The sequence below is a fragment of the Notolepis coatsorum genome, assembly GCF_963971535.1.
Source record: "Notolepis coatsorum genome assembly, chromosome: 7".
In the NCBI taxonomy this organism is placed as follows: Eukaryota; Metazoa; Chordata; class Actinopteri; order Aulopiformes; family Paralepididae; genus Notolepis; species Notolepis coatsorum.
In genome coordinates, this window is record NC_140171.1 from 20,023,851 (window position 1) to 20,049,297 (window position 25,447).

General features: G+C 43.2%; 1 protein-coding gene across 2 annotated transcripts in view; it reads left to right on the forward strand.

Annotated features, from left to right (window-relative positions):
- Positions 1-19,126, forward strand: part of ugt8 (UDP glycosyltransferase 8) — a 41,864-nt gene extending 22,738 nt beyond the window's left edge. For both annotated transcript variants that reach the window (XM_084317996.1, XM_084317995.1), the window contains exons 4-6: positions 10,816-10,892; positions 14,878-15,097; positions 18,646-19,126. In XM_084317996.1, coding sequence (XP_084174122.1) covers positions 10,816-10,892; positions 14,878-15,097; positions 18,646-19,057 — 709 coding nt within the window. In that variant the 3' untranslated portion in view covers positions 19,058-19,126. The remainder of the gene's footprint in view (positions 1-10,815; positions 10,893-14,877; positions 15,098-18,645) is intronic.
- Positions 19,127-25,447: the final 6,321 nt, after the last annotated feature.

The window sequence follows — 25,447 nt, forward strand, 5'->3', positions numbered from 1 at the left end:
TGTGTGTGTGTGTGTGTGTGTGTGTGTATGTGATCATTTATGAATGAATGACAGGAATAGAGTTGCTCCCCAGAATTGGGTTTGTGTTCAAGCACACGGTGAGCAGGGAACTATTTCCAGAGGAGCCATTGATCTGTGTTGTTTACATGACATCACGGTTGGCGGCGGGGTAGTGAATGAATATGCGTGGTATCGGTGGTGCAGTAAGTACAATAAGATGTGTTGTAGCTCAGATTCAGATTATTTTATTGTCACAGCTTTTTTTCTGTTTTTTTATTGATCTTTTTCCCCCTCCTTTTTCCTCCGATTTTCTCCCATCCCAATGTTAGTCGTTATGCCAATTCCCAATCCCCTTCCTGGTCGCTGCGCACTTACCCCCCACAGTCTGTCTGGGAGAGTGGAGGCTATCACGTGCTTCCTCCGACACACGTCTAGCCAATCAACCGCTTCTTTTCACCTGGCAGCGCGGATCCTCACTGAGAGGGCGTAGCGTGTGGAAGGATCACACTATCCCACTTAGATCCTATCCGCGCATAGCAGGCGCCCCGACCGAACTGTAGGAGTCGCTGTTTTTACAACGACTTGGACCCACCCGCCAGTTTCTCCCACCCTCTAATACTGCCAATTGTATTAGTGTGAACGGCCAGCCAAGCTGGTGACAACCCCGGAGCTGTGAGCTGGATTCGAACAGGCAAATCCAGCGTCTCCGGGGTTGGTGACGAACGCAATCTCCGTTACGCCACCTGACCGCCCTTGTCACAGCTTTTCTAAATGTACACGCATTCAGAAAAGCGTGAGAAGGGCGGCCGGGTAGTGCAGTGGACTAAGCCTCTGTCTACCACCACAGAGACAGTGGGATCGAATCCAGCTGTGTTGCTTCCGGGTTGGCCGACCGTCAGTATGGACACAATTGGCAGTGTCAGCGGGTGGGAAACCCGGCGAGGGTGGGTCCTGGTCGTTGTAAACAGTGACTCCTACAGTTCGGTCGGGGCGCCTGCACAGCAAGGGAAGGATCTAAGAGAGGTAGTGTGACCTTCCACACGTTACACTCTCCCAGTGAGAGTCCGCGCTGCCAGGTGAAAAGAAGCGGTGGGCTGGGTACACATGTGTCGGAGGAAGCATGTGATAGTCTCCGCCCTCCCGGACCGACGGTAGAGTGCGCAACGACCAGGAAGGGGATTGGGAATTGGCATAACGACTAACATTGGGATGGGAGAAAATCGAAAAAAAAGGAGGAAAAAGATTAAAAAAAATAAATAAAAAAACGTGAGATGCTTGTTTTTTCCGGCTCCTCGACCGTAGTAGATTTGTAAACGTAGTACACAACGTATATTCTATCTATACAAACTCTTAAATATACTCTGGAACAGTCTGCCAACACGGCTCAGGGAGTATCAAAGTTACATCTCATTTAAAACTAACTTAAAATCATGGTTGAGAGATGGTCAAGTGTGCGACCATTTTAACTGAGGGGTTGTATTTTAATGTATTTATTTGTATGTATTTTAGGGTATTGTAACCTATACTGATTCCTACTGTGTTTTAATTATTGTACTTTTTTTTTTAACTGAGGGGTTGTATTTTAATGTATTTATTTGTATGTATTTTAGTGTATTGTAACCTATACTGATTCCTACTGTGTTTTAATTATTGTACTATGTTTTAATTATTGTTGTGCTCATATCACCTGCCCCCGAGACTAGAGTTGAAAATTAGCCAACTTGGCTAAACTGGCATATTTACAGTCAAATGTTCCTTAATATGCACTGTCTCTGTATTTTAAACCAATAAATACAAATACAAAATATAAACTAAATAAACTATAAATAAACTAAAACTATAAACTAAACTAGAGACAAAACATAATACGCAACATATATTGTTTCCTGTCTCAAAACACATCTGTTCATTCTGGCATATTCACTTTCATTTTAAGTTTATTATAACTGCTCCCCTATGTAACTATGTAACTCTGTAATACTGTGTTTTTACTGTGTGTAATTGTATTTGTTTTTAAACCCTGTACGGCGACCTTGGGTGCTCAGAAAGGCGCCTTTAAATAAAATGCATTATTATTATTATTATTATTATTATTATTATTATTATTATTATTATTATTATTATTATTATTATTATTATTATTATTATTATTATTTTATTATTATTATTATTATTATTATTATTATTATTATTATTATTATTATTATTATTATTATTATTATTATTATTATTATTATTATTATTATTGTTATTGTTATTATTATTATTATTATTATTATTATTATTATTATTATTATTATTATTATTATTATTATTATTATTATTATTATTATTATTATTATTATTATTATTATTATTATTATTATTATTATTATTATTATTATCATCATCATCATCATCATCATCATCATCATCATCATCATCATCATCATCATCATCATCATTATTATTATTATTATTATTATTATTATTATTATTATCATTATTATTATTTATTATTATTATTATTATTATTATTATTATTATTATTATTATTATTATTATTATTATTATTATTATTATTATTATTATTATTATTATTATTATTATTATTATTATTATTATTATTATATCTATACAAACGTACACAGTACAAGGTATATGTTAGCAGCAGTGTAAGTGTGCTTGTGTGGTGTGTAAACATGTAAAGGTACCGAAATTTGGTACCGATTGATGAATGAATCTGTCCTCTGTAGTACCCATGTAATTCGGTCGGCACCCTTAAAAGTACAGAGTTCGGTACTCAACCCTAATCAGGGCGGCTCTCGAGCTCTCCTACACACGGGTGCAGATGGGGCATCTTTTCCCCAGGTTAAGAATGTTGATACAAAAATTATCTTTTACTCCTATGCCTAAAAGTACAGTAGGACCAAATGTGTGGGCCGTTAGCACCGACTTCCTTTTCTGTAATGCTTGATAAACACAGAGCCCAGTAGGGATGGGTATAGGGTGACCAGATGCAAAAAGTCCAAAAGCAGGACAACAGTAAGATTTTGGTGGGACAAAGTGGGACAAAGTGGGACAGATAGATAATGTAACATTTTTTATTAGAATAACATGGTCTTCACCGAGACCAATGTTTTTTTTTGCTTCAAAAAGAGGGACATCCTCTCAATATGTGGGACGTTCGGTCAAATGGTGGGACAGTACAACCAAAAGGGGGACACCTGGTCACCCTAGATGGGTACCGGTATCGATTCACAGGTACCGGTACCGGTATCGGTTCAAATGTGAACGGTACCCAACCCTACTGGGCCCAGGGAGCTAATGGACGCATGTGGGTCTGTCCCTCACTCGTGTTTGCAGTGCAGATGTCATCACCGCTTGCCTGTGAGGTACCGCTGTGCGTCGTTCATTAATGGAGATTAAGTGTGTGTGTCTGTTTCTGTGTAGTGTGTGTGTGTGTGTGTGTGTGTGTGTGTGTGTGTGTGTGTGTGTGTGTGTGTGTGTGTGTGTGTGTGTGTGTGCGTAGTGTGTGTGTCCATCCAGTAGGTGTGACGAAAACAGCTATTATTGGATGAAGCGGGTGTTTAATGAGCACTGGTGAGACTAGTGTAACGAAGGTGGTGGCGTTGGGAGAGACGCATTATTTAAGGTGTGGGGGGGGGGGGGGGGGGTTGGAAATACTTGGCCGATGGGAGGCTTATACAGTCTAAAACATACTGCCGTCAGTCCGACTGTACCACACGACGTACTACCCTCAAACAACATGGCATCCAAGAAAAAAAACCTTACTGCACACATACGGTACAATAACACGTAGTAGAAAAGAGTGTCTGACTCCACCAAAACCTGCACAGACTACTGTAGTGTATGACGTATGTCATGCCAGTTAGGGTGCCTTGTGTGTACTGTTTACTTTACTCATAGTATATATTCAGATTTCAAAATGTGTATTGCCTATATTTATTATAGAGTGACATATAATATAACTGATAGGGCATACAGCCGGACCCCAGGAAGAATAGCTTTTGTCAAGTGCAAAAGCTAATGGGGATCCTAAATAAACATAAACAGACCCTCATCTGCACCATTGTTTTTACGCTGTTTATTTTTCTCATATTCAGATCTAATTTAATTTCTTCTAATCTAATCTACTATTACCCAGTCCATACCTGTACCTCCCCTCCCCCCTCTGCTGCTATGACGCCTGAATTTCCCTAAGGGAATCGATAAAGGACTATCTTATCTCAAGATGTCCTGTTGATATTATAACCACACTCCCCATTTAGTGAAAACCTATTGTCTAAGAAACAAAATGGTCATGAATGGAATTCATTATGGACCCGGGACGACCCAGCTGGAATGTTATCACTGAGCTGTTGTGCCCTGTGTCCTGCAGGGCCTGCCAGGTCTCCTGACCAGGGCCCCCGGGAGGTCACCAGGAGGTCACCAGGTCCCAGATAAAATCAAAAGGTGTTTCTGCACTAGTCATAAAACTCTGGAACTGCCTTCCCCCCGAGTATCACCTTTAGTAACTCATTGTGTAAGAAGCTCCTCAAAACCAACCTTTTTACTCGTGGCGCGGTGTTGTCTTCATTACGGTGTCAGTCTTCAGTGTGTATTTAACTTATTTAACTTTATTTATCATTTAACTCTGTGATGTAACTGATTTGAAAGGTAATGGATAAAGGTTTACTTCTTCTGTGTAGTACTCACTTTATACCTACCTACCTACTTACTGCTTTCACTGTCTACAACTGCCCTACACTGTAATCATAACTACCTACCTCATACTAGTGTATGGTAGCATCATAGTGCTGTGTGTGTATATATATATATATTATATATATATCGACTAAGGATTTGGATGGTCGACTAGGATTGGCCAAAATTTGCCGTTAGTCGACTATTGGTAAAAAATAAATAAAAAAAATAATATAATTAATTTTTTATTTTAATAATTTTTTCTTTTTTCTTTTGTATCATTCCATTTGGGCTGTGGGGGTGCTTAATGTCTGAAGGAGTCGACTGAAGGCCTCTTGTCCTCTGCAAAAGCATGCAATTGGTCCACTGATGGATACATCTTGATATTTGTCTAGTGTGTTCATTAGATGGGTGAAATCCTCTTTCAGTGCCTCTGTGCCTGTTTTATTAGGCAGTTAGCCTCTGGTATGCGTGCCATTAGCGTTAGCCACGCTTCTAGGCCTATTTTCTTTTGGAAAGAAAGATAAAAAAATATATATATATATTTAAATTTTTATTTTATTTATTTTTTTATTATATTCGACTAAGAGGTTGGCCAGTCGACTACGGCTCCTTTCGACCGATTAGTCGACTAATCGATTAATAGGGGTCAGCCCTAATATTATATATATAATTATATTTACTGCATATATCCATATCTGTCTGAATATACCTGCATACAATCCTTCTGTATACCGACTTATATAACTGCATATAACACATATAACTCTGTATGATATCATGTACAATAATGCTTTATATACCAAATATATATTTATCTATTCTTACCGTATATATATATCTATCCACATCTGTCTGTACATACCTGCATATCCTCTTTACATCTTTAGATACTATATCTATATAATCTATATATGTAAATATCCCTTACCTACTCCTACTAGTTATACTGCTGACGAGTATGACTACTACCATACTGTCTTTATACCTGTATCACTGTGACACAATATTACAACTCTGTACATGCATCTGATTAGCACTATACTCAGTAGTACTAATTCATATATTTTATACCCAGTTTAACCACCCGTACATTGCATTTACATTACTGTTGCACTTTACTGTTACATTTGCACTCTGGTTGAATGCCAAACTTATTTTCATTACACTGTACTTGTGCTGTATGATGATGACAATGAATGTTTATCGAATCAAATCAGCTTCTCCAGTCTGAGGAGACAGAAAGTGAGGTGGAATAGAGAGAGAGAGAGAGAGAGAGAGAGAGAGAGAGAGAGAGAGAGAGAGAGAGAGAGGAGAGAGAGAGAGAGAGGAGAGAGAGAGAGAGAGAGGAGAGAGAGAGAGAGAGAGAGAGAGAGAGGAGAGAGAGAGAGAGAGAGAGAGAGAGGGAGAGAGAGAGAGAGAGGAGAGAGAGAGAGAGAGAGAGAGAGAGAGAGAGAGAGAGAGAGAGAGAGAGAGAGAGAGAGAAGGAGAGGGAGAGGGCTAAATTAATTGTGTCATTGAATAGGCCGGGTGAATGTTGGCTTTGATTTGTAGGACCGGCTAGTGAATTGTTGCTTTGTTGAGGAGGATGGAAGATAAGAGAGTTGGGGTTAAATGGGGAGGGGGAGGGGGGAAGAGGGGGAAGAGGGGGAAGAGGGGGGAGAGAGGGAGATGTAATGTATGGATGCAAATGTATTGTGTGCCGCTTGTGGTGGAACATGCTTCCTCACCACATATTGCTTTCAAAAGGCTGGAAGTAAAAGGCTGTTCTAGAACGCTGAATGTTCAAGGCCTCGGTTCCATACTTCTTTTTTTTCTCAGACGGAACGATGAATAATGCATTTGATTTATCATAGTCTGTGCTTCGGCCTTTTTTTCATCTTTCATTCCTACTCTTTATCACTTTTTTTCCCCTCCCAATCCATCCTCATCCTCATACCCGCATAGATGTTTCCTGGTTGGTTTAATTGTGAAAAGCCCCCTAATGTTAAACCCCCTGCTTGTAGAATTCTATAATAATACATCGTATGTAAGTAACACTGTCAGATTAGTTGTGATACCGCTGTGTTATTAACGTAGTCAACGAGACCATTACTGAAACGACCACGTGACCGTTGGCAGCAACTGATTCTGAATCGGCAGGAGAGGGTTAACGATCCTTGCTAACTGTGATCATGGGGTTGTTTTTGTCGGTGAAGCGGGTTCTATGTGGAAAGACTTCCTTTACACAGTAAAGCAGTTAAATCATTATGGATCCGACCCTTTGGCTCACAATATAAATACAATATAGAGGCGACTAGAGCTGTCTTGAATATAGAGGCGACTAGAGTTGTCTTGATTATAGAGGAGACTAGAGCTGTCCTGATTATAGAGGAGACTAGAGCTGTCTTGAATATAGAGGCGACTAGGGTTGTCCTGATTATAGAGGAGACTAGAGCTGTCCTGATTATAGAGGAGACTAGGGTTGTCTTGATTATAGAGGCAACTAGGGTTGTCCTGATTATAGAGGTGACTAGGGTTGTCCTGATTATAGAGGAGACTAGAGCTGTCCTGATTATAGAGGAGACTAGGGTTGTCTTGATTATAGAGACTAGAGCTGTCCTGATTATAGAGACTAGAGCTGTCCTGATTATAGCGGCAACTAGGGTTGTCTTGATTATAGAGACTAGAGCTGTCCTGATTATAGAGACTAGAGCTGTCCTGATTATAGAGGTGACTAGGGTTGTCCTGATTATAGAGGTGACTAGAGCTGTCCTGATTATAGAGACTAGAGCTGTCCTGATTATAGAGGAGACTAGAGCTGTCCTGATTATAGAGGAGACTAGGGTTGTCCTGATTATAGAGGTGACTAGGGTTGTCCTGATTATAGAGGTGACTAGGGTAGTCCTGATTATAGAGGTGACTAGGGTTGTCCTGATTATAGAGGCGACTAGAGCTGTCCTGATTATAGAGACTAGGGTTGTCCTGATTATAGAGGTGACTAGGGTTGTCCTGATTATAGAGACTAGAGCTGTCCTGATTATAGAGGAGACTAGAGCTGTCCTGATTATAGAGGAGACTAGGGTTGTCCTGATTATAGAGACTAGAGCTGTCCTGATTATAGAGACTAGGGTTGTCCTGATTATAGAGGCGACTAGAGCTGTCCTGATTATAGAGGAGACTAGGGTTGTCCTGATTATAGAGGTGACTAGGGTTGTCCTGATTATAGAGGAGACTAGAGCTGTCCTGATTATAGAGGAGACTAGAGCTATAGCAAGATATGGCAATTGACAACAATGCATAAAGTTTACAGACAATCCATGCTGATTGATCTGCCATAAGCAAGTGAAAGTTTACAGACAATCCATGCTGATTGATCTGCCATAAGCAAGTGAAGATTACAGTCTGTTCTAACAAACCAAACTGCCATGTATTAAAGTTTACAGACAATCCATGCTGATTGATCTGCCATAAGCATAAGATTACAGTCTGTTCTAACAAACCAAACTGCCATGTATTAAAGTTTACAGACAATCCATGCTGATTGATCTGCCATAAGCATAGTGTTTCTACTAACAGCCAGGACACAGTTAACCTGGTTCTACTACAGCCAGGACACAGTTAACCTGGTTCTACAACAGCCAGGACACAGTTAACCTGGTTCTACTACAGCCAGGACACAGTTAACCTGGTTCTACAATGCTACAGCCAGGACACAGTTAACCTGGTTCACATTAGGATCTAGCATCCTAATAGGCTCTCTATTCAGTAATTAAAAAGTGCTACTACAGCCAGGACACAGTTAACCTGGTTCTACAATGCTACAGCCAGGACACAGTTAACCTGGTTCTACAATGCTACAGCCAGGACACAGTTAACCTGGTTCTACTACAGCCAGGACACAGTTAACCTGGTTCTACTACAATGCTACAGCAATGCTACAGCCAGGACACAGTTAACCTGGTTCTACAATGCTACTACAGCCAGGACACAGTTAACCTGGTTCTACTACTACAGCCAGGACACAGTTAACCTGGTTCTACTACAATGCTACAGCACTAACCGACGGACATAAAAAAAAAAAAAAAAAAAAAAAAAAATACAGGCATGAGCGAGCATTGCAAATAATAAGAATAGTTTAAAATGATTCAGTTTAAAAATAGTCATCAGTAAGAAGTAAAAAGTGCAATAACCGACACATGAATTTGATAGGCAGTGTAAAAGAGTAGGCAGGGTAAGAATAAATACAAGTTGTGTCAGGATATCCCTGATGTTTCCTCTTGCCACTAGGTGGTAGCAGATATCTATCAGTGAAATGCCTGAGCAAAGAGATTTTTTTTTTAAGCTGTCTTTTAAAGATGTCTAGCGAGTTGGCTTCCCTGATGTTTTGGGGTAGTTTGTTCCATAGTTTTGGGGCATAGTTGATAAAGGCTGCATTACCGATCCTCTTTTGACTGCTTCTGGGAGCCTCTAGTAGTCCAGCAGCTGATGATCGCAGTGTTCTTGCTGGTGTGTAATTTATTAGAGTGTTGGCGATGTAGCTAGGTCCCTGTCCATTTAGAGCTTTGTATGTAAGGAGAAGGACTTTAAAGTCAATTCTAAATGTTACAGGAAGCCAGTGTAAAGCGGCTAAGACTGGACTAATGTGCTCTCTCCTTTTGGTTCTAGTTAGCAGTCGGGCTGCAGAGTTTTGGATTAGCTGAAGCCTCTCTGTGGGTTGTCCTGATTATAGAGACTAGAGCTGTCCTGATTATAGAGACTAGAGCTGTCCTGATTATAGAGGAGACTAGGGTTGTCCTGCTTATAGAGGAGACTATGGTTGTCCTGATTATAGAGGTGACTAGGGTTGTCCTGATTATAGAGGAGACTAAAGTTGTCCTGATTATAGAGGAGACTAGGGTTGTCCTGATTATAGAGGAGACTAGAGCTGTCCTGATTATAGAGGAGACTAGAGCTGTCCTGATTATAGAGGAGACTAGGGTTGTCCTGATTATAGAGGGGACTAGGGTTGTCCTGATTATAGAGACTAGAGCTGTCCTGATTATAGAGGAGACTAGAGTTGTCCTGATTATAGAGGCGACTAGAGCTGTCCTGATTATAGAGGAGACTAGAGCTGTCCTGATTATAGAGATTAGGGTTGTCCTGATTATAGAGGAGACTAGAGCTGTCTTGATTATAGAGGAGACTAGAGTTGTCCTGATTATAGAGGCGACTAGAGTTGTCCTCTTTAGAGAGGCTACTACTGCTGTCCTGATTATAGAGGTACTAGGGTTGTCCTGATTATTCAGGTACTAGAGCTGTCTTGATTAGGTTAGCTTAGCTGAAACCCCTACATTTATAGTAAACGGCTGCTATTGTCAAGTGAAGTCAACCTCCTTGTTGAATGAGACTGTAAACATGTTTGACCGTGATTGGTGACTGATTCTGCCAGTTATAAAAAAAGAAAGAAAATCTAATTACGGCCAATAAAAACTATGTGGTTCCTGCGAGAGCTACTCTGTCTGACGTCTTCTTACTTGAACACAGCCTGCCACAGGACGGACCTCGAATCCACATGTATTGTGGTTGAAATCCTACACGTTATGTGCTTGAAACCTAACCTTAAGGTACAGTACGCTCTTCTCGCACGACTGCTCTGCTTGCAATTGTGGCCGCTCCTCCTGGAGCGGGAGAACATTATGTAAAAGTGGGAGTCGTGTTCCTTAATGCGGTCGTGATCATGTACAGGATGAGCTGCTTTTTTTTTTAAAGGCATTGTTACGCGACGGATTCTCTCCCCCCAAGTCGTCGGTAATGATGATGATGACTCTGCTCCCCGAGCATCAAGGGGTTAATAACTACCTTCTTTACTAACAGTTTCCCCTGTGATCCACGTTGTGCTTTCATTTGGGACAGTTTGCTAGTAAAGATGTTTAGGTTTGCTGCAGAACATTTATATTTTATCGAATTTCTGGTAGACTGATACCAGTGACAAATACAGAGAGAGGAAATTATGACATGTGCTGAGCGGGCCTGTATTCTAGCACCAATGGTCATCATGATCACAACTTAACCAGAGTGTGAGATCTGGTGGAATCAGATCTTCTACGGTGATTTTAATGTTGATATCATGAACTCTGCTTCTCTCTCTCTATGTTTGTGTCTCCATAGATTCTCCGGTGTTCCGCCCAGTAACCTTGGCAACAACACCAAGCTGGTTGATTGGATGCCACAGAATGACCTGTTAGGTAAGTAAAGAGACTTGAACCAGCCTTGTGTGTGTTCTGTATGTTTGCCAGTTGGCAAACCTGTTTGCTAACCGTTATGCTGGCTTATTGATGGCTCAAACACAATACAACGTACACAATACATGAAGCGTCGGTGGGTAATTGTTAGACGCGAAGCGCGTTTATGACCGGCAATCGTTCACTCTCTCATTCATTCAGTCGCTCACTCACGCCTAGCCGCTCTGCCCCTAGTGGCGGCTCACATCTATGGCACTTTGGTAAGAAAGGTTCACTAGGGGTGTAAATATTTGACCCCACTTCGATTCGATTACGATCCTTCAGGCAACGATTCAATGCATCATGAAATCTCTTAATTTGACCATGATGCGATGCGATTCTATTCGATTTTGATACATTTCCGATCAGTTAATTCCCCCAAAAGATTTGAATACACAAATGTGGCTGGGGGAACTGATTGACTCAGCATGAATGGACTATAGGTCAATAATAGACACTAATGCTCGGCAACCTTAGCCGGAAAAAAAATTATTCTAACCGATTGGAAATCACCTACACCCCCGTGTTTCCAGAAATGGCTCAATGAAATGATCACAATCATACAGATGGAGAGGATCCGCTATTACAGATCCAAAGAGCACAACAGGTTTTCGGACATATGGAGCCCATTCATTGACTATCTGAAGGACAAATAACTGCATTCTGCAGAGACTCACCCCTGTATATCTCATGTTTGACCTGCACCTTGTAACACCTGGCTATACAACACACTTTAATGCTTTGAGTTAAGTCACACTGTTATTTTATTTTCTTGTCTGGCAGTCTTTTTAGTTTTTTTAGTTTTGTTATGTCTGTTTATTTTTGTTCTGTCTCCTCCTTTTTGTTTGTCTGTTCTTGTCTATAGTAAACTAAAAATAAAAATAAAGTATTTAAAAAAAATAATAGGGGTTTGACCACGATGCGATTCGACCTTAGGATCGACGCATTGTTACACCCCTACAGTTCACTCTATGTGGGAACGATGACACGGTGTGTCCTCGTTCTATATTTATGCTGGCGGACCATCATAACAAACCTGGAGGTTTTGCACACCACCATCTGATCCTGAGTCAGATAAGAATCTCTCTTAACGGATACAGTTCAGATTCGGGGCTGGCTCTCTGTGTAAAGATGCTAACGCAGATCCTGTGAAATGGAGTTAGAATTAAGTAGGCTATGCTTTCAGCTGCCGTTTTGTTTGTGTGTGTGTGTGTGTGTGTGTGTGTGTGTGTGTGTGTGTGTGTGTGTGTGTGTGTGTGTGTGTGTGTGTGTGTGTGTGTGTGTGTGTGTGTGTGTGTGTGTGTGGATCAGGTAAAGATATCGCTATCTGCTGTCTTCTCTGTTTTGCTGACAGTGAGGAGCCGCCCATGGTGCGACTCTTGGCCTAGAACAGGGGTTCTCAAACTTTTTTATACCACAACCCCATTTTATTTAGGATTTTTTTTGGCGACCCCACACTTAACACTTTCAGTGCCCAGCAGGGGGCGCACATTTAGTGCTTGAATGCCCACCATCCACTTCAATGTTAGCATTAATATCGCCTAATCTATGTTTTAAATTATGGCTATGTGTCTAATCTGCCCGTCGCTTATCAATGACTCATTTTCCAGTCAACATTGTCGAAGCGGATTGTTTTTTTATCGGTTCATTTCCGTTTTATAGCATTTTGAAAAGCCCTCGTTTTCAAGAGTCCACAATGACTGGGATCATCTCCGGTTACATGCGTGAGAAGTAAAATGTGTATTCCGGAGTTTTTTTTTCTTATCCATTTTCATTGAGTCCATTTTCATTACCATCTGGGAGACGATAGGGGGCGCTTTTTTCACATCTGAGCCCAACGGTAGACTCGGTTGATGAAATATGAATTCAGATCGCTAATAAAAAGATGGGCATTCAGGGGTCGGGCTGATAACACGAGTTATGTCGTGATGGGCATTCAAAGTGTTAATGTATCGCGTAATTTCAACATGGAAATAAGGAATATCAAAATAAAAGCACACATTGTTTAGAAAATGAAATTACAGCACTATGTTATCAATGAAATTAATGCATATTATCAACAAAAGCAATGGAATTGTTTCTGTATACACATTTATAAAATGAGGCATATTTAGCCAAAATATGTTGCCAGAACATGAAAAGAAAATGCGCTCACGTGCGCTTTAGCAGAGATCCGCTTCTACTCTGAAAATCCGTGCCCTCACAGTTGTTGATGCAAAGGGGACAAGCTTTATCAGCGCGGCATTTACACAACACTGGGTACTCGTTCCGGACTGATATCCAGAACTTTGCGAGGGCTTGTCCAGTGAACTTGACTTTCAGTAGCTCATCACACGAAATATCATTGAGCGCCTCCTGCATTCTGTTCCTACAAAAAGCCATCAAGCTGAGTAAATACCCCCAAATCGCAGCTGATTATCCTGGAGTGCCACTAACGGAGTTTCCAGCTCATTATCAGCACATTTCTCTGCCAATGTGTTGTTTTTGTCTGCAAGGGATATCCGCGCTTCTTCTCCGAGTTAACAAAGGCGAATATTCTGCCTCGAGATAGCCACCTCACTTCAGTGTCGTATAGCAGCTGGTTATGCGCAGAGGCAGAGCCCATTTCATCGCGGCCAACCAGCAACGCTTCTGACAACAAACCTATCCATTGCGACTCCAGGTTACACACAAAAGACCAGACCCCCCTCCCGCGATTATAAATGCGCAGGGTGTAGTGAGATGTGTATTGGAATACGTGTGTCGGCCTACATTGATGAAGCTGCCGGGTGGAAAACTCAATCTGAGTTATTTTTTTTGCCAATGCGCTGCACTGTCACCTACCCGCGACCCCACTTTGGGTCGCGACCCGTAGTTTGAGAACCGCTGGCCTAGAATATATCACTCATTGTATCATTAACAGTGAATGATTCACAGACACAAACACAAGCAGCACAGCTAGGTGTCACCGACAAGGCTAATGTGATATTTAAGAGGGGCTGTTCTGGCGCTCTCACCTCCAGCTAGTTAAGATTTCAAAGTATCAAAAGGATTTTTAAGACCCATTCTCTCTGCGTGGCCTGTGTGTCAATGTGTTGCCGTTAATGATTGTCGGCGAATTCGATACAAGAGCGATGAGTCACACACGCAGTGCTTTTGACATTATAGAGTCGAGAAAGGAGAGGTATGAGATGTGAGAAATGCTTCAGCTTTGACCGGGAAATAATTTGACACTTTGATGGCTGCATTCTGTCTTGTCGTGCAGATTCCATACATTTATTTCCGTCACCTCTTAGCGCTCACAGTCCCACTTTCATGGCTTAGGCAGGGGAATGAAGATGCTTTCCGAGCAGAGTGTCTGGGATTGCTTGGGGTCGATGTGGGGTCTCGGTAGTATCCAGAAATCTCTGCACCACAAGCCCATCAAAAAGTGCCCCAAAAAGAGATTGAATGCAGTCTTGTATAGCTCAATGGATAGAGCGTGACACTAGCAACCAGCTAGGGTTAGAGGTTTGATTTCCACTGTTGCCCATCCATACTATGTATGCATTCATGTATGCATTCAATATACTCTAGAAGCGTCACCCAAACAGTATATAAGTTAAATTGTACCTTGGGGAAATTCGTCCTCTGCATTTGACCCATCCTAACTATGTAGGAGTGGCACTGGGCAGCCACACACAGTCGGGGACAAGGGCAGGAAACCTAGCGACCTATGTTATGTTCTGAGCATGTGATCCTCAGGTTCATCAAAGAGAAGCCTATATTACTACTTACTATACTAATATGTCTCTACTATGCACTCAACACTGTAGCACCCAAGTTTCAACACTGTTTGATGAAGTGACAAAGATAAAAAACGTCAGCTAAATGACTAAATGTAAAATGATGAATCGCAGAGACACTGTAAATGTAAACGTGATGCACGGAGGCACATTCTGACCACGCACCGCTATGCCCTCTCCGCCAGGCCACCCCAACACCCGCGCCTTCCTGAGCCATGGCGGGCTGAACAGCATCTACGAGGCCATGTACCACGGGGTGCCGGTGGTCGGCGTGCCGCTGTTCGGAGACCACTACGACACCATGACCAGGGTGGCGGCCAAGGGCATGGGCGTCATGCTGCACTGGAAGACCATGACGGAGGACGACCTCCACACGGGCCTGATCAGCATCATCAAGGAAAGCAGGTGAGTGAGATTCACGAGCGGGCGTCGAGGGCAACTTAAAAACGCGTGCCTGGTTTATCTCCGTGCCACGACGGATCAACGTAGCCCCGGCTCTGCCGTAAAACAGGCGGCTACGGTTATGCACACTAACGCCACATATGCACACATATACTTACAACAGAATTTAAAAGATTAGATAAGCTTATAGCTGCTACAGTAGCCGAGCAGGTCTACTGTAGCAGCTATCAGCTTATCTAATCTTTTCAATTCTGTTGTAAGTATATGAATAAATAAATAAATAGCACTTAAGGCACAGCAGGAAACAGTCGCTTGGTTACAAAGTTAGTACAAGATGAGCCAACGAAGAGGAACATAAACATAATTTGAGGAATTCATATGAAGAAAACGTGGTTGGAGGTGGATGAGAAAAAGGAGAGAGAAAACAGAGAGGAGGTGGATGAGAAACAGGAGAGAACAGAGGAGGTGGATGAGAAAAGGGAGAGAGAATACAGAGAGGAGGTGGATGAGAAAAAGGAGAGAGAACACAGAGGAGGTGGATGAGAAGGAGAGAGAAAACACAGAGGAGGTGGATGAGAAGAAGGAGAGAGAATACAGAGAGGAGGTTGATGAGAAGAAGGAGAGAGAAAATGGAGAGGAGGTGGATGAGAAGAAGGAGAGAGAATACACAGAGGAGGTGGATGAGAAGGAGAGAGAAAACACAGAGGAGGTGGATGAGAAGAAGGAGAGAGAATACAGAGAGGAGGTTGATGAGAAGAAGGAGAGAGAAAATGGAGAGGAGGTGGATGAGAAGGAGAGAGAAAACACAGAGGAGGTGGATGAGAAACAGGAGAGAGAAAACGGAGAGGAGGTGGATGAGAAGAAGGAGAGAGAATACAGAGAGGAGGTGGATGAGAAGAAGGAGAGAGAGAACAGAGAGGAGGTGGATGAGAAGGAGAGAGAATACAGAGAGGAGGTTGATGAGAAGAAGGAGAGAGAAAACGCAGAGGAGGTGGATGAGAAGAAGGAGAGAGAATACAGAGAGGAGGTGGGTGAGAAGAAGGAGAGAGAAAATGGAGAGGAGGTGGATGAGAAAAAGGAGAGAACAGAGGAGGTGGATGAGAAAAGGGCGAGAGAATACAGAGAGGAGGTGGATGAGAAGGAGAGAGAAAACGCAGAGGTGGATGGGAAGAAGGAGAGAGAATACAGAGAGGAGGTGGATGAGAAGCAGGAGAGAGAGAACAGAGAGGAGGTGGGTGAGAAGCAGGAGAGAGAAAACAGAGAGGAGGTGGATGAGAAGAAGGAGAGAGAGAACAGAGAGGAGGTGGGTGAGAAGCAGGAGAGAGAAAACAGAGAGGAGGTGGATGAGAAGAAGGAGAGAGAGAACGCAGAGGAGGTGGATGAGAAGAAGGAGAGAGAATACAGAGAGGAGGTTGATGAGAAGAAGGAGAGAGAATACAGAGAGGAGGTGGGTGAGAAGAAGGAGAGAGAGAACAGAGAGGAGGTGGATGAGAAGAAGGAGAGAGAAAACAGAGAGGAGGTGGATGAGAAGAAGGAGAGAGAACAGAGAGGAGGTGGATGAGAAAAAGACAGATCAACCTGAAGGGACAGAATGGAGAAAGCTTATAGAACCAAAGGTAAGACATGTAATCTCTACAACATTCTTGGTGTGAAACTGCTATAACATAACCCCCAGATAGCTTAACCCTGTGGTTTTCATGCTTTTTTTCGAAAATGGATGCACATGCGGGTGCGGCAAACCCCCCCCCCCCATCACCTAAACCCACTTTCATCTCCAACATAATATACATTATGCGTTTAAGGGTGTATGTGTTGTATTGTAGATATTAGTGACCTCTGGTGGTTACTAGTGGCATTACTGTACACATACAGTACACCATCAATGCATGCATGCAGATCCACACGACCACTTAGAAACAAGTCATACAAATACGATGCCTTCCTCTTTTCACAATACCATACGTTCGTCTCGCGGTAAAACACACTGTCCAGACAAGTTGTATATGATGAACCCCCGGGTGGAGAGAGGGGTACAGTCACGCCTGAGCTCGTCTGTTAGAGGGGGAGGCAGGGACTCGGGACGTAGAGCAGTCGTCTGGTAATCCTCCCGGCAGCGTGTTGTCCTTGAACCCAAGGCCCTGGCTGCTCCCTGGATGCTGGTCACAGCCCCCTGCTCCTGCATGGTTAGGATGGGTCAAGTGAAGAGGAATCATTTCCCCTCGGGACATTCAAGAACAATGATTATTATTTTTGTATTATTATTATTATTATTATTATTATTATTATTATTATTATTATTATTATTATTATTATTATTATTATTATTATTATTATTATTATTATTATTATTATTATTATTATTATTATTATTATTATTATTATTATTATTATTATTACTACAGGGTATTAAATTAATAATTCTCAATTTAAAGCCTTAATAAAGGGTATTATAAAGTCTTACATTTTATTTGCACATGTTTAGTTTAGTTAATTGTTTTGCACAGTATAAAAACAAGATAAAAAAACAACACAATAACGACAACTGTAAAGTACAAAAGATATACAGTGCAGGAAGAGGCAGAAAAGCCCAGAAGACTTATACGAAACCTCCACCTATAATAATAATAATAATAATAATAATAATAATAATAATAATAATAATAATAATAATAATAATAATAATAATAATAATAATAATAATAATAAACATAATTATATTACATATAGCAAGTTGGAAAACAAGATCAATGTAAGGACCTTGTGGGAGTATGTGAGAGTAAGAAGTAAGTATGAGTAAATGGCTGCATTTATATTTGTTCCTCACATTTGACCCATTCACTCACACGTTCACACACCGATGGCGGAGGCAACCATGCAAGGTGCCAACCTGCACATCGGGAGCAATTAGGGGTTAAGTGTCTTGCTCAAGGACACTTTGACACGCTGCCCGGGAGGGTGCGGGAATCGAACCAGGAACCTCCCGGGTTACCAGACGACTTCTCTACCTCGTGAGCCACTGTCGCACCCTGTCCCGTAATCCCGGCTGTCGGGAGATGAAATAACATGAATATATGATGTCGTTGTTTTTCGTGGGGCTACCAGGAGCTTGGTGCGTCTGGGCGAGAGCTTGTATGGAACGCGTGAGAATTTACGTGCAGGCAGCCGCTAGTATGGTCATGCAATTGGTATTACATTTGACTCTTAAGTGGTATTAAAAAGGTCTTAAATTGAACCTGCAGATGCCCTGTATTTGTATTGTTATTATAATATCAAACTCACCGACTGACACACATACTGTACACGTGAATGCGTGTCCCTCACACATAGACTCACCCTTATTCTCCCATGTGTGTGTGTGTGTGTGTGTGTGCGCGTGTGTGTGTGTGTGTGTGTGTGTGTGTGTGTGTGTGTGTGTGTGTGTGTGTGTGTGTGTGTGTGTGTGTGTGTGTGTGTGTGTGTGTGTGTGTGTGTCTGTGTGTGTGTGTGTGTGTGTGTGTGTGTCTGTGTGTGTGTCTGTGTGTGTGTGTGCGCGCGTGTGTGTGTGGCCCTAGGTACCGGCAGAAAGCCCGTCTCCTCTCCACCATCCACAAGGACCAGCCGGGACACCCGGTGACCAGGGCCGTCTACTGGATCAGCTACGTCCTCCGTCACCAAGGCGCCAGCCACCTGCGCTCCTCCGTCTACGAGGTCTCCACCTACCAGTACTTCCTGGTGGACGTGGTCCTGGTCGTGGCGGCGGGCCTGGCCCTGATCGTCTTCGCCCTCTGCCGGATAGGAGGCTTTTTGAGGTCAAAGTTCGGGGGCCCCCCGAGGAGAGGGGCCGAGGTGGCCAGGGACGGCGGCGGCGGCGGCAACGACGACAGCAGCAACATGACCAACGGACACTGCCACAGCGACGGCGTGGCCAACGGGAAGCACAGTAAACGCAACGGCTCCCTGCGGAGCGAGAAGAAGGCGAATTAGGGAGAGTTGCCTCTCCGTTAGACTCTGATCTAGGTTCAGTTTTTTTATTTTTATTTTTTTGTCTTTACGAAGAAGGATTATTAGCTCGGGGGGGGGGGGGGGGGGGGGGGGGGGGACTGATTCTAGGTCTGCGTCTAGAGGCAGCCGCCTCCCAGAGCGGATGAAGAGGAAGGACAGAGTTAAAGGGACTGGGTGCTCAGAACTCGTGTGTGTGTTTGTAAGTGTGTGTGTTGAGGGGATTTAACAAGGTACGCCTCCTAACAGCAGCAGATACTACAGCGGTACAACGACGACGAACAACGTTTGTCAAAGGCGGAGGAAAAGAACAGAGGAAACCGGAAAAGACCGCGCTACGACATTCTGTTTCCATGTGTGCTTCCCTCTCTCTCTCTCTCTCTCTCTCTCTCTCTCTCTCTCTCGCTCTCTCTCTCCCTCCTTCTCTGGGACCATGAAAAGGGAGAAGTCCCCTCTCATCCCACCCCTCGTCCTCGAACAAAACATCAACAAACAAAACATCTTCTAAAAACATATTTAATTTAAACTCTTAACGTTTTTCTTTTTTTTAACGGCAAATGATGGCACTGCTCCCCAAGGCGTCCTGTAAACTGTAAATAGAAGACCAAATCTATTTATTACTGTACAAAGGCGTTTTTAACGACGGAACGTTTAACCTAGCTTTTAATTTATTTCATTTGAATCAAGCCGGCTGGTCGTAATACGGTATAAAGACACACACGCACACACACACACACACACACACACACACACACACACACACACACACACACACACACACACACACACACACACACACACACACACACACACACACACACACACACACACACACATCCCTCCTCACTGTACGGCTGTGTCCTTCGAGACTTGCCGTAGATGTAGCGATGCACAGTCCCGTGCCATTCAAAATAGGATTATCCGCCGCACCCATGGCGGTCCCCTGCTGGTAGTTACCCCCTTTCACACCGATGATGTAAAATATTACATCGGATCCCTCGTCAAATTCAAATGACCGTAACTCTTAAGACTGTTTGTGCAATCCGAGAAATTCCAACGGTTCCAGAAAATACGCTGGGTTGCGTTGACCACCTCGCTTCCACACCTTATCAATTAGTGTCTGCGTGCTGAAGCCCTGTTCTCACTGAACTGGTGTTACCTGGGGGACGTCCAGTGGTGTGTTACCTGGGGGACGTCCAGTGGTGTGTTACCTGGGGGACGTCCAGTGGTGTGTTACCTGGGGGGCGTCCAGTGGTGTGTTACCTGGGGGGGGCGTCCAGTGGTGTGTTACCTGGGGGGCGTCCAGTGGTGTGTTACCTGGGGGGGGGCGTCCAGTGGTGTGTTACCTGGGGGGGTGTCCAGTGGTGTGTTACCTGGGGGGCGTCCAGTGGTGTGTTACCTGGGGGGGGCGTCCAGTGGTGTGTTACCTGGGGGGGTGTCCAGTGGTGTGTTACCTGGGGGGGGCGTCCAGTGGTGTGTTACCTGGGGGGCGTCCAGTGGTGTGTTACCTGGGGGGGGCGTCCAGTGGTGTGTTACCTGGGGGGGTGTCCAGTGGTGTGTTACCTGGGGGGGGCGTCCAGTGGTGTGTTACCTGGGGGGCGTCCAGTGGTGTATCCTAATTGCGGAGGTCATCTTGTGATTTTGAAATCCACTATTAACCCTTTCACTGCCACACGACAGAAGGTTAACCCACACAACCGATGGTTGCAGTGGAAGGGTTAACCGTTTTTGGTAGTGCGGCAGTGAAAGGGTTAAATCAGTCTGCGATTTTCTAACGGGAAGATTATGGTGCAAGTCATTTACCCCCATATATTACTAGTCCAGTGTGAATGCAGTGAGTGATGGTGTAGTTTGACCCTCTTTTCACAGCGCCAGCCTCTACCTGCACTGTGCTGGATCAGGGCGTTCCCACAGCCGCCTCTCCTCCGCTCCATGTGGACCGGTACGGCTCGGTACGGCTCGGTACGGCTCCTCTGTTCGGCTGCTCGCTGTGAAAAGGGCTCTTAACGTAGACATCCGACGGCGGTGATGTTGAAAGCCAAGGATGCACTAGATAATCCTGGACCTGACGAGAACATTCTGGTCCTAATTTTTTACCAGAACACGGTTTTTATCGATTTTTAACTAGATTAATCTCGTTATTGATTGCACACCAATTTCCTTGTGAATCCACCCATCCCAAATATGGATCACGTCTCCCCAGTATACTTATTGAATTGTAAGTATTGATTGATTGCCATGTTTTTTTTTTATATGTGCCGGTCGATAGGGTGCATTAATCCAGCATGATTGTACTTGTTCGTTTTTTTAGATGATTTGATGGCGATAACCGTTCATGTTGATGGTGACTCTTGATGGTGACAAAGTTCATAGCTCGTGATTTTAGAGGTTAGTCTTCGTCCAGAAGCACTCGCCCATCTTTCTCCACTACACGGTATAGAGGTTGGCTTTGACGTAAACATTAGGCCGGCTTACAGTATGTTGTTGTACTAAATTTTTTATGTGAATGATTCAGACTGTATATGGCTGTTTTTAATGCAAAAGATTAATGTAGAATGAATAATTACTGGTGTACCTGTATTGCCTGTTTGTGCATCTGCGTGGTTGTGCTTGGGCACCTGTGTGTGTGTGTGGTAAATTGTTGTACGGATTTAGGCTTTGTGAACAGGAGCATCGGAAATAATGTGTTTTAGCCCTGTGGGAGTCCTCAGAATCAAACGGTGAATTATTGACTTTTCTTTCTCTGTCATCTTAATTGGTGTATGCGGATTCCAGATCAGTGCATATTTCCAAAAATTATCAGCGAAACTATGGGTTTTTATCTCGTTCTGTTCTTTCACGTAAGTCTGAAGGGACCTCCCGTAGCTTGGCAAAAACAACATTTGACTCAACCACCATCTGTTCTGAGATCAGTAGCGCGTTTAAGGAAGTCTGGGCAAAGCATGGAGCTAGCCGGCATAGCGATGCTTTTATACAGCGACAGAGGAAGGATGTGTGAGTGGGTCGAGGAGAGAAAGACAACGGGGTAATTCGGGACAAAAACGAGGTGTTGTTTCTTTTAGTTGAAGAATCCACCCCCATCATGAAAAAAAAACCCAGAAACATCTATTTCATCGCCGTCATGGCAGCGTAGTTCGCACATCTTTTCAGAGGCGGCTTGGGTTTTCAAATCGGCGACCACTTAAAAGTGCCGACATCCCGGTACAGAAACCGATGAGCGGGTTTCTAATAAGCCACACTTAACACGTTAAAGTCTGAGGATAAAAGGATGCGTTTGCTCAGCGAGGAAGACTGCAGAGCACCGAGAACACGGTAGTGATCAGAGTAGAGGGGGTGGGGGGAGACTTGTCACAAACCCAACAAAGCGTGGAAAAGCTTCAGAGAGCGAGAAAGTCTTCATGTTCCTCTGTTCTCTGTGAGCTGCAGGCCTGCCTGCCCAGCCCGGCCCTGCGACCAACGGAGTTTATATACTTGAATCTTTTATCATTATCATCATCATCAGCAGCAGCAGCGGCAACAACAGCTCAGCGGCTCTTTGGCGTAGCGGCTGGGGCCGCAGGTGGCGAACAAAGCTATGACCGGAGAACGGAGAGAAGGAAAGTCGAGACTTTTGTGAATAAATATCTTCTTTTTTTTATGATTTCAGTATTAATATTATCATAGTCCACCGGTAGTCTAGCTCATTTCTCTTCATCTCGTTGAGTTTGTCGTTCCTCACCCCCTCGCTGCTTGAAATCTCTCTTCTTTCATCACGTGTGTATTTTAACCTCATCTTGAATGCTTTTCTTCCCCCCTCTCCTCACCCATCTTCAATATTCACTCCACATACCAATCATCTCCCTCTTCCTCTTTCACTGTCCTCTCTCTCTAGCGTTTTCATAAATAACTCCAGGTACGGCTGCCACTGCGAAGTGCGCCTAACTTGAATGATTGTTATTTTATCTTTTTCATATTCTTCTTCATATTACTTGGATTTTAAAATCGGTGTCCTCAATTGTTCTGTCACGCGTGTCTATGTTGTAAATATAATAATGTAAAACAAACAAAAGTACTAATGAGAAATAAACACCACATTATTTTGTTTGCAGACTTTGCTTAAAACGTTATTTTTCAAAAATGCGCTGCACTGGAGGTGGTAATGTTGTTCATATGTTTTCATTTGGATTTGATGTGTACTACTATTCTTTTTTTTAGATTGGTTTGTCAACATTGTTTGAACTGAGCACCACTATACAATATAATGCTATAATCACACAGTTTTGAAGCTGTTTGGCTGAAGAGCAGTGGCTTTGTCTCTCCACCTCTTCTTTTTCTCAACCCGGTTGTGATGGCAGATAATGATAATCATATTAGATTAAGATATATATATACATGTTTCATAGTTTATTCCACCGCCTCCCCTGGTTGTCTCTTGCTCTCTCATTGGTTAATATAATCAACAATCTTGGGACTCGTCATACATTGCTTGTACTACAAGAGAGAAAAATAGATACAGCGATATATCGCAATATTTTGCATGCTGATATAAAATCAGGGCTAGAATAATGTAGTGTGCACTCAGAAGGTTGTTGATCTGTGCATATACAGATTCTCCAACAATCGACTGACCTCTTTTCTTGACCCTCCAATCACAACCATCGCTTTCATCGATTTAAGCTAAGTGAGGGCGGAGCTTGGGATTGAGCTACCATTGAGCTGCCGTGACGTCAGGTGGGTCATGTGAGGAGTCGATGCAACGCAGCCGGCTGTAATGCGGATGTCTTCTAGCTAGGGATGTTCGATATTGGCTTTTTTACCAATACCGATATACCGATATTGTCCAACTCTTAATTTTCGATACCGATATCAACCGATATCAACCGTTACTGATATATGCAGGGTCCCCCCCCCCCCCCGTCCCCCCCCCCCCCCAAAAAACGGAATAATTTCAGGTAATTAACATTACATATCTCTTGTTGTGGAATTAACAATTAACATTATGCATACTTTTGACAATAAATCAAATCTGAATTTGTTCTTACTTGCTTGCCTGGTTGAATAAAGGTTAAATAAATGTAAAAAAAAGAATAATAATAATAATAATTTAAACCGATACAGATAATTTTCGATATCACATTTGAATGCCAATATCGGACATCCCTACCTCTAGCCGCTACCCTCCTAAGTTGCAGGTGCGGTAGTGACCTCAGTGTTGGCCAAAGACGGGACGATAATGGCCAGAAGGCATCCGTGTTACAGCCGGTTGTGTTGCATTGACTCCTCCCATGACTCGCCTGATGTCACATTGGCTTCACCACAAACTGTCATCTCAAAGTATTCACAGTGTAACCGAGTGGATCTGAATCATATAGGATCCACAGGCGGCCGCACTAACCAGGGTCCAAACCGTTAGCAGTCGCTGGTTGACTGCGACCGACTCGTCTGTAGTTTACAATAGTGTTGAATGAATGACTTTTATTTATATAGCACCCTTCACAGCACGAATGCACAGGGTGCTTTACACTACAGCTTAATATAAAAACACAATCAAACAAAATCAGAAATAAATGACAACAACAACAGACAGTAGTTAAAAAAGACAATGAAACCAGATAGAAAAAGTAGAATAAAAGAAATTGGATAAAATCAAGAGTCACTAATTAAAACAAAACTATAGGAACAGTGAGGACAAGAAAAAGAAAAAGTGCCTATGTATGACCAAAGGCCTGTCTGAACAAATGTGTTTTTAGTTGTTTTTTTAAAAGAGTTTTCAGAGGGGGCAGTTCGCAGGTCCAGGGGGAGAGCGTTCCAGGGCCTTGGCGCCGTCACCTCGAAGGCTCGATCACCCCTTGTTTTCAGCCTGGACCTGGGGGGACCACCAGGAGGTGCTGATCGGCAGATCTGAGTGAGCGGGTGTTGGTGTAGGGATGGATGAGTTCAGTGATGTATAGATAGGGGCCTGACCGTGTTCCTGTGTGACGTGTCATGCCGACCGGACCAACATGGCTTAATGTCACCGCTCATTGGCCACAGAGTTGTCATTTAATGATACTGGTAATCACCTGGTATTTGATTACAATCGCCAACCCAAGATGTCTCTTCGTGGAATACTACGAATACAACGCTCTCTCTCTCCCTCTCTCCGTGTGGCGTTTCTCGTCACCTCATGGGTCCAGTAAACGATTCTGACATCATCCTGGACTGTGTGCGGGTCATTACAGGCGGTGGGGCAGGTAGAAGGGTGGACAGAGAGAGAGAGAGTCGCCCACTGGAAAGAAAAGCGGAGGAATGGATACAGGGACAAAAAAGGTCAAGAGGAAGGTGCTTCACAGCCTCTGATGTCTTCAGGCGTGTAGTAAAGGGTATTATGCACCTCTATGGTCGGTGTAGAATATA